The sequence below is a fragment of the Bison bison genome, unplaced genomic scaffold, assembly GCF_000754665.1.
Source record: "Bison bison bison isolate TAMUID 2011002044 unplaced genomic scaffold, Bison_UMD1.0 scf7180017864252, whole genome shotgun sequence".
NCBI lineage: Eukaryota > Metazoa > Chordata > Mammalia > Artiodactyla > Bovidae > Bison > Bison bison.
In genome coordinates, this window is record NW_011494824.1 from 1,319,221 (window position 1) to 1,329,131 (window position 9,911).

The 9,911-nt window shown below is 42.8% G+C and overlaps 1 protein-coding gene across 1 annotated transcript in view; it reads left to right on the top strand.

Annotated features, from left to right (window-relative positions):
• ANKDD1B (ankyrin repeat and death domain containing 1B) overlaps positions 1 to 9,911 on the top strand; it is a 73,403-nt gene that overhangs the window by 14,299 nt on the left and 49,193 nt on the right. Inside the window, 2 exon segments of the mRNA XM_010847637.1 lie at positions 3,322 to 3,420; positions 3,519 to 3,623. Coding sequence (XP_010845939.1) covers positions 3,322 to 3,420; positions 3,519 to 3,623 — 204 coding nt within the window.

A 9,911-nucleotide genomic window follows, 5' to 3' on the forward strand; every position in this document is an offset into this window, starting at 1 on the left:
TTTTAATTTCATGGCTGCAATCACCATCTGCAGTGATTTTGGAGCCCCCAAAAATAAAGTCAGCCACTGTTTCCACTATGTCCCCATCTATTTGTCACGAGGTGTTGGGACCGGATGCCATGATCTTACTTTTCAAAATGTTGAGCTTTAGGCTAACTTTTTCACTCTCCTCTTTCACTTTCATAAAGAGGCTCTTTAGTTCTTCCTTGCTTTCTGACATAAGGGTGGTGTCATCTGCATGTCTGAGGTTATTGATATTTCTCCCAGCAATCTTGATTCCAGCTTGTGCTTAAACTACCACACAATTGCACTCATCTCACACTCTAGTAAAGTAATGCTCAAAATTCTTCAAGTCAGGCTTCAACAGTAGGTGAACCATGAACTTCTAGATGTTCAAGCTGGATTTAGAAAAGGCAGAGGAACCAGAGATCAAATTGCCAACATCCGTTGGATCATCAAAAAAGCAAGAAAGTTCCAGAAAAACATCTATTTCTGCTTTATTGACTATGCCAAAGCCTTGGACTGTGTGGATCACCACAAACTGTGGAAAATTCTGAAAGAGATGGGAATACCAGACCACCTGACCTGCCTCTTGAGAAACCTATATGCAGGTCAGGAAGCAACAGTTAGAACTGGACATGGAACAACAGACTGGTTCTAAAGAGGAAAAGGAGTCCGTCAAGGCTGTGCATTGTCACCCTGCTTATTTCCCAGCATATGTCTCAGTAATCTGGGGCGTGTTCTTTTTTTTTTTTTTGCTTTTCCATACCTGAACTTTACTGAAAATAAGAAAAGACATAATGCAGTTTCAGTGGTAGCCCAAATTACTGCTAAAGGCTTATACACTTCAAAATGGAAGGCCCCCACAGAACCTCATTCCTTGTTTACTGATTTGTATGCTATACATTTATCAAACTGTCTTCCAGGTTTACAAATACAATTGATCACAAGAGGCAAATAAGATGTTCTGAGAAGGCTTACTTTTTGGAAGGCACATTTACAGAAGTTATAGATGACTTTTTTAATGTAGTACCATGTTTATTGGATTAAATACTTAACCATTTAATGTACAATTGTACTACTGTTTTTATTAGGGTCTCAGTTTGGACTGATGTAAGAAATATACCATAGGCTGGGTGGTTTCTACAACAAACATTTATTTCTCACAGACCTGGAAACTGCAGAGTCCAAGATCAAGACGGTAGGACTTCCAGTGTCTCATGAGAGCCACTTCTGGTTTTCTTCACTCTCAGTGGAGAGCAGAGTGAGGAGTCAAGCTCTGTGTCTGTTTATAAGGGCACTAATCCCATTCATCAGGGCTCCACTCTCCTGACTTAGTTAGCTCCCAAAGGCGTGATTTTCAAATCCGTCACACTGGAGACTAGACTTAACATATGAGTTACTGAGGGACACATTCAGTCCAGAGCCGGGTCCTATATTTTTAAAAAATGAAAATGTATCAATGACAGAGTTTTGGAGTGTTGGGTACCTGTCTCATTTCCCCTATAAACCCTGTGGGTTTTCTTGTTTTTATTGTTGTTTGCCTTCATTTTAAAAGAGATTTATTTAAGAATTTTTTTCAGCTTTGTTGAGGTATAGGTGAAAAATGAAATTGGGATACATTTAAAATGTACATAGTGACGATTCAGTGTGTGTGTACATTGTGAAAATATTCCTCCCATCTAGATAATTAACACACTCATCATCTCCTTTCTTTTTTTGGTGAGAACATGTAAATTCTATGCACTTAGCAAATTTCACTTGTATAAAAGTCTTCTCAACTAGAGTCACCATGTTATACATTAGATCCTTAGACCTTATTCATAGATTTTTTGACAGAGATAAAAGGAAATAGAAAAGCAGACACATGAACTTACAGATAAGGATCCTGAGGCTTAGGGTTAGCTAAGCTGAGCAAGACTGCAACCTTTGGAAGTGGTAGAGACAGAGTTTGAGGTCAGTTTGTTTGAGTCTACAGATCATGCTCGTAATGTCTGCTCTGTAGACTTCTTTAACTTGGGGCCTAGGGCTCAGGTCTCGATTTTCCCCAAGTCACAGCCCTTCATTCCCACCTCCCTGAGATAACCAGTGTTAACTGCTAGCTGGTTCCTTTCACACTTGTCTGCCTGCTCCTCTGGTGCACAAGTCTGAGTCCCCCAGCATCGCTGCGGGTCAGTAGGTCTTGAGCAGAATCTCAGCCTCTCTTATGCACGTGTATGTGTATACACACACTTACATGATTTTATACAGAGAGTGTATTTTAAATAATTTATACATAAGTAGAATTCTTTTTATAACTTCAGTCTTCTCTGGTTTTCCTTTTTTTGCGTAGCTTCCTCTTCTCCAGTAACTGCATTTAGTAATGTAGGATCTGTGTATTTATTTCTGTACTTTTCCTCTTGCTCATGAAATCATATCCACATTGCTAGCTTTCCACCTACTTACCCACTTACAATAGATATAGATACATACATAAGCACATATGAGTTTTTTCGGTCATTGCTTGTTTTATAAAAAATGGGATTGTATTGTATTTTCTCTGCATCTTATTTTCCACATTTCATAGCTACCTAATGGAAATTTCTCCAACTGTTATAGCCCTAATTAATTATTTTTAATGCCTACATGATGTGGTGTGACTGTTCCTGATTTGTTCAGTGCTCCCATATTGATGGACATTTATTTATCTTGCTGTCGGTTTTAAGGGTTGCAATTAATAACCTTGTGTATATAACATTAAGTCCAGAAATTTATTTTCACGGGATAGAGTCCCAGGAGTGGGATTGCTGGTTGTATTTAAAATTTTAATAGATATTGCCAGATTGTTTAAACTGAAATGGTTTCATTTCCACTAATATCTTAATAGAGTACTTTTTTTGGTCCTTGTTGATTTGTAAGGATACTTCATATATTATAGAAGGTAACCATGTATCCGTATTAAGTTACATTTAAAAAATCTATCTTTTGTTTACTGACTTTATTTATCAACTTGTTCCTTCTATAACTTTTGAATCAAAACACTATACATTATAATCTAAACTTTCTTCTAGTATGTATATTGTTTGTGTGATTTTTGCGTATGTATGATATGATACAGGATTTAATTTTGTTTTTTTTTTCCAGATGATGAATCACTTGTACCTGTATTACTTTTAAATGTATTCATTTTCCCCATAGAATTGAAATATCACTTTTGCTGAATACTGAGCTCTCTCATTTCTTGATCTTCAGCAGTTAGGTATTAACCTGGCTTTTGTTGGTTGAGATAGTGTGGTGGCTCGCTCAAGTGATGGGTTCCTTTCTTCCCTTTTCTTGAGGAAGCATGGCTTGACAGTACTTCACCGTGCAGCCTGGTCTGGAAGTCTCGAGAGCATACTCATGTTGATTAGAGCTGGAGCGGACCAGAGAGCCAAGAGGCAGGTAGGTATGTGGATCACACCCGGACATAAGCCCTCTCTCACAGTGCAGGAGGGGGAAGGTTGCAGAGTAATTACCTCCCCTCCCCTGGCTCTCTTTAGGATGGAATGAATGCCCTCCACTCTGCAGCTCAGAGCAATGGCGTGCGCATCATGGACCACCTCATTCAAGATCTGGACCTGGAGGACCTGGACCAGCCTGATGAGGTGTGTTATCACTGTGGGTCTCAAATAAACCCCACTAAATTGCACTGTCTTCCTGTCCCTGCTGGAACTGCCAGAGCAGCCGGCACAGATGGACCCGGCCCTGTAGCTGACTCCTCCCGCACTCTGGCAGACCACAGAGCAGAAGGCAGTTATCGGTGCTGGTGGTGGCCTTGGCCCCTGCATGTGGGCAAGGCAGGAAGTAATGAAGAAGCACTCTCTACTCCCTCATCCTGGCCACGGGATGGACAGCATCCACCCTGTGTGGGTGTCTGTATCTTACTCTGTGATGCCTGGCCTTTTGGGAATGTACTTGACCCAAGGCGGTGCTGTGATGAGCCATGGAGTATACAGCAATTGCACCATATTTGTCTCTATTTTTTTCTTTTCATAAGAAGTATGGTAATAATAATAACAGCTACAGTGGCTCTAGTGGTAAAGAACCTGCCTACAATGCAGGAGACATAAGAAATGCGGGGGTTTGAGCCCTGGGTCGGGAAGATCCCCTAGAGAGGGCATGGCAACCCACTCCAGTATTCTTGCCTGGAGAATCTCCATGGACAGAGGAGCCTGGTGGGCTGCATACAGTCCATGGGGTCGCAGAGCTGGGCATGACTGAAGCAACTGTGCACCACTTATTGAATGTTTATCAGTGTGCTTGGCCCAGAGGAAAGCTGTGTCCACACATTATCTCAGTGAGAGCTCTAGAGCTCAGCACATATGGATGCTTAACAAATCATTGCTGAATGACTTAAACTGTTAATCCCCATAGTAATCCTATAATGAAGAAATATCTTTATTTATATTTGAGGAAGTCAAGGCTCAGAGACACTAAGTACCTGGTCTGAGGTCCCCAAACTGGAAGGTGGCAGAGCCAGGCTTGAATTCCGCTCTGGTGAGTCCAGCCACCGTGCTGTACTGTCCCCCTTCTCAGAGGACCGTGGGCACTGCCCATGCGCTAGGGAGCAGCCCTTTCCAGGCTTTCTCACAAGGCAGTGCCCTCTGTGGGGTGGGCATCTGGATTTCAAATGGGACCTCCTCTTCACTGTGCCTGTTGAACTTCATTCTCCATTGAAGACTCTCTAGAAGTTAATCAGTAACATTCATTTTATTTCATCTCTTTTAGGAAACTTTCACATTTTTTTTACCTCAATCTTAAAAATAATAACAAAAACTTTTGACAAATGAAGTCTATACCTTTCTGTTACTTCCTCTAAGTACGACTGAGCAACCATACATTTTATAGCCTGGAGCAGACAGACTTGGCTGAGGTCTGGGCATATATTAAATATGTGGGTTGAGCAAGTCCTGCAACTGCTGAAGTCCTCAGTGCTTGCCTCTGGGCAATGGGGAGAATAAAACCTATTTCACGGTGGCACCAAGGCAGGATTTTGAGGGACGTCTTGACCTCCATGTCTCTTTCGATCAGCAATATCTCCATTCTTTGATGTAAATGATTTTCATACTTCCTCAATCTTATGTACAGATACCTCTGCCTGTGAGCCAAATGGCAAGCCATTCTCCCACCCCTTTCCAATCGGACACCAACCCTAAGCCATTCCCATGTAGCAACATCAAAGCAGTCATTGCAGGGATGCTTAAATGAGTTAATGATGACAGAGCGCTCAGCAAAGAGCCTGGCACAAGGTCAGTGCTCACTGAATGGTAGTTGTTATAACAATTATTATAGGGTGTCTTGTTTCCTCAGACTGACAACCATCATCAAACAGCATTTGATGTCAGGATGAATAAGTCAGACACTCCAGTTTGATCCATGCTAACTAGGAGTGTGGCCTACGATTGAATTCCATTCAAATCAGCAGATGTGTGTTCACAGCTGGTTTTGTAAGAGACACAGGACTGTCTTCCTTTTCAGTGGGCTCTGGAGACAGCTGTGTGTGGGGAAGATCAGACAGGTTGAGGGGGCTCAATGACCAAAGCAGGTGTACGGGGCGCCTTCCCCACTTCTGCAGCTTCTGCTGGGCTTCCTGTCTGTTATCTCTTCAGCTGGCTCTAAGTTTGCCCTGTCCCACTCCTCTCCCTCCAACTCTGACCATTTGTTGGGGAAAAGGCTGAAGAACCCTGACTATGCAGAGCCAGGTGTTCAGCTGAAAGATCCTAAAACGAAGCTGCAATGAGAACCATATGCAGAATGAACAAATCATGAGTCCCCTGGGTCATCTAGGGAGCGGAGTCTCTGAGTCCCATTCCTAAAGAAACCTGGATTCTTCCATGGGAGAGACAGTCTGTCCTTTTCCTGAGATCTGTGAGTGGGGTCAAGGATATTAGCCAAAGCCAGTGGGAACTGGGATCCAGAGCTCAGGGTCTGCTAATTCATTGTTGGTACCACATTTGTATTTGCTTAAAGGTACTGCGGAGCTCATGAAATTCACTGAATGGAAAAGACTGCTCCACCTTCACAACTGCCTTTCTTGCCCAGTTTCTTATCCACAGAAAGTGACTGAGAGCCTGTACACCTGCCCAGAGTTACTAATTCTTCTCATTAGCCTTGGAGGGAACTCCAAAAGCTCACAAGGAAAGCAGAACAGGGAGGAGGTTTTTATTAATCAAATGTATGTAAGTAGGCCCAGAAGAGATTGGGTAGGACGGCAGAGATGGAAAGCACCGGAAAATATTTTGAGGTTTCTCCCAACTCTGTAGCTCTAAAAAATATGTGGCCCCTCCAGAGGAGAGAGATTAGAGCAGCCAGGAGAAGTTAAGGGTTAAGCAGTCCAGATATTTTGACTCTATGTGTAACTTCCACCCAGTGATCAAAAATAAGTACTCAGACCAAAAAGTTTGGAGAGGGAGGGACACTGAAGGGAAGGGCCTCAGAGGCCACTCATGTATCTGGATATTTACAAAGTCTGGTGGTACAACATGAGGTTGGTTCCAGCTGTGTAAAGAGAGGAACTTCCATTGGTTTAAAGGAATCTTTACAGGAAATCTCTAGAGGTCCAAATGCAAAGAAACTCATCCTTGTTCAGAAGGCTGGAGATAATGGGCATAAGGATCTGAGAAGACAGCTTCTTCTGTGGACCTGTGGGCCACACCTCACAGCCTTGAAAGTGAAGTCGCTCAGTCGTTTCCGACTCTTTGCGACCTCGTGGACTATAGCCTACTAGACTCCTCCATCCATGGGATTCTCCAGGCAAGAATACTGCAGTGGGTTGCCATTTCCTTCTCCAGGAGATCTTCCCAACACAGGGATCAAGCCCGGGTCTCCCGCATTGCAGGCAGACGCTTTACCATCTGAGCCACCAGGGAAGCTCAAGTGTTTCTCTTCTAACTAGGCAGAAAGGCCCCACCAAGATTTCATCAAACTTGTTGCCTCTCGTCTGGGGAGAACTGACCCAGCGGCTCCCATTCACAGCAGTTCCATGACTTCAGAAGCAACGCACTGCTCTTCCAGCACTTTCTGCTGAATGTTCTCTTTCTCTCTCAAATATCCAGTTATGTAGGGACCCACTGCTTTCCCCTTTTGCTGAATTCAGCTGCGAATTCCTCATAGCAGGTTGGACTTTGGGCTGTTTGTGAAACTTTTACTCAACTTGGTAACTTGTCAAATAACCCTGCTCTGCTAAGTCGCTTCAGTCGTGTCTGATTCTGTGCGACCCCATAGACGGCAGCCCACCAGGCTCCCGCGCCATTTTTTTTTTTTTTGGCCTGCGCAGTTTGAGGATCTTAGGTCCCCTACCAGAAAAGGAACCAGCAGGGAGTGAAAGCTAGAGCCCAAACCACTGGACCCCCTGGGAATAGCCAAAGCTCCATTTTTAAACAGGACACGGCTATGAATTTTTCTCAAACGGCAGAATATTCCAGAGTGTACATCTTGGACGTGCACGGTACAGACAGACAAACACCTGTGCGCCCACCACGCAGTTCAAGAAAAAGGAAACTGTCAAACTTTGATAACACTCAACCCACCGAAGGGAGGAACCACGGTCATGAATTTTGTGCCAGTCACTTGCTATTTTTTTTTTCTTTTTCAACTTAACAGCAAAGTCTGTAACAAATCAAATTCACACATACACAAAACATCTGAAACCCGGGTCTCCGCTCGGTGCGGCGTGTGAACGCCAGCCAGCCAGCCCGCCGCTTCGCCCCCTAGTGCTGACACAGGGGCGCTGCGTGGAGACAGCTTTCCCGAGCGGAGAGGCCGCCCACTTGCCTTATTTGCATACCCACCGTGCACTGCACACCATACACGTTTAAAATTATAAAACTTCAAATTTTCTTTTACCTATGTGTTCTGAAATTAGACCCTTGTTTACAAAGTAATTTAGAAATTTTTGTTCAGGCACTAGCTCTCGGTGTTAGCTAGTCACTCTCACTGTTCTAGGAGTTTCTGTTACCCGAGCTGTGAATTGCAAGGCTGTAGGTTATACTCTGGTTTCTCTTCAGACCGTATAAATCTTTCGCCTTTTACTAAAGATTTCCGTGGAGAGGAACAACTCTGAGTCTAAAACTAATTTTTTGAGGCTTTGTTTTCACAAGGCTACTTTTATTGGTTAATGAAAGGCTTGTTGGGTTTGGTTATAAAGTATTTGTACTTGTAATAGTACAAATCCAGGTTTGTGAAAGGGAATTCTTCCGGAGAAAAAAATGATAAATTACTTCAGTACTCTTATCTGAAAATCTCAAGTGAATAAGTCTTGTAGGTTACAATCCACGGGGTTGCAAGCAAAGAGTAAGATACCACTGAGCCACTTATGGAAGTAAGGCTGTTAAACTGTATGTTTTTCTGTTGGTTTTGGGGGAGTATAGTGTAATCCCCGGTTATTAAAGTGAGAATTGTATACATGTTATCTTTAACTCAGCCAGTTTGTTTTGTTGATGAGTTAGTACTTTGCATCAGATGGCCAAATTATTGTAATTTCAGTTTTAGCACCAGTCCTTCCAGGGAAAATTCAGGACTGGTTTTTTTTAACATGGAATGGTTAGATTTTCTTATTAACAGACTCTCAAGAGCCTTTCTCAACACATTAATTAAAAAAACATCAATTTTTCAGTGCTTAGCTTTCTTATATAGTTCAGTTCTCACATTCATACATGATTATTGGGAAAAGCATATGTTTGACTAGATGGACCTTTGTTGGCAAGGTTAGTGTCTCTGCTTTGTAATACGTTATATCTTTTCTTCCAAGGAGCGAGCGTCTTTTAATTTCATGGCTGCAGTCACCATCTGCAGCAAATTTGGAGCCTGCCCCCCGCACCCCAAAATTTTTGGACTGCTTCCCCATATATTTGCTCTGAAGTGATGGGACCAGAAGCCATGATCTTAGTTTTCTGAATGTTGTTTTAAGCCAACTCTTTCACTCTCCTCTTTCACTTTCATCAAGAGGCTCTTTAATTCTTCCTCACTTTCTGCCATAAGGGTGGTGTCATCTGCATATCTGAGGTTATTGATATTTCTCCCGGCAATCTTGATTCCAGCTTGTGCTTCTTCCAGCCCAGCGTTTCTCATGATGTACTCTGCATATAAGTTAAATAAGCAGGGTGATAACATACATCCTTGACCTACTCCTTTCCTGATTTGGAAACAGTCTGTTGCTCCATGTCTAACTGGTGCCTCTTGACCTGCATACAGATTTCTCAGGAGGCAGGTAAGGTGGTCTGGTATTCCCATCTCTTGACGAATTTTTCCATAGTTCATTGTGATCCACAATCAAAGGCTTTGGCGTAGTCAATAAGGTCGAAGTAGATGTTTTTCTGGAACTCTCTTGCTTTTTCGATGATCCAATGGATGTGGGCAATTTGATCTCTGGTTCCTCTGCCTTTTCTAAATCCAGCTTTTCTAATCACAAGTGATTAATGAGAAAGTGTATGTTTGTTTTCCTTATTTGAATACCAGACCACCTGACCTGCCTCTTGAGAAACCTATATGCAGGTCAGGAAGCAACAGTTAGAACTGGACATGGAACAACAGACTGGTTCCAAATAGGAAAAGGAGTACGTCAAGGCTGTATATTGTCACCCTGCTTATTTAACTTATATGCAGAGTACATCATGAGAAACGCTGGGCTGGAAGAAGCACAAGCTGGAATCAAGATTGCTGGGAGAAATATCAATCACCTCAGATATGCAGATGACACCACCCTTATGGCAGAAAGTGAAGAGGAACTCAAAAGCCTCTTGATGAAAGTGAAAGAGGAGAGTGAAAAAGTTGGCTTAAAGCTCAACATTCAGAAAACGAAGATCATGGCATCTGGTCCCATCACTTCATGGCAAATAGATGGGGAAACAGTGCCAGACTTTATTTTGGGGGGCTCCAAAATCACTGCAGATGGT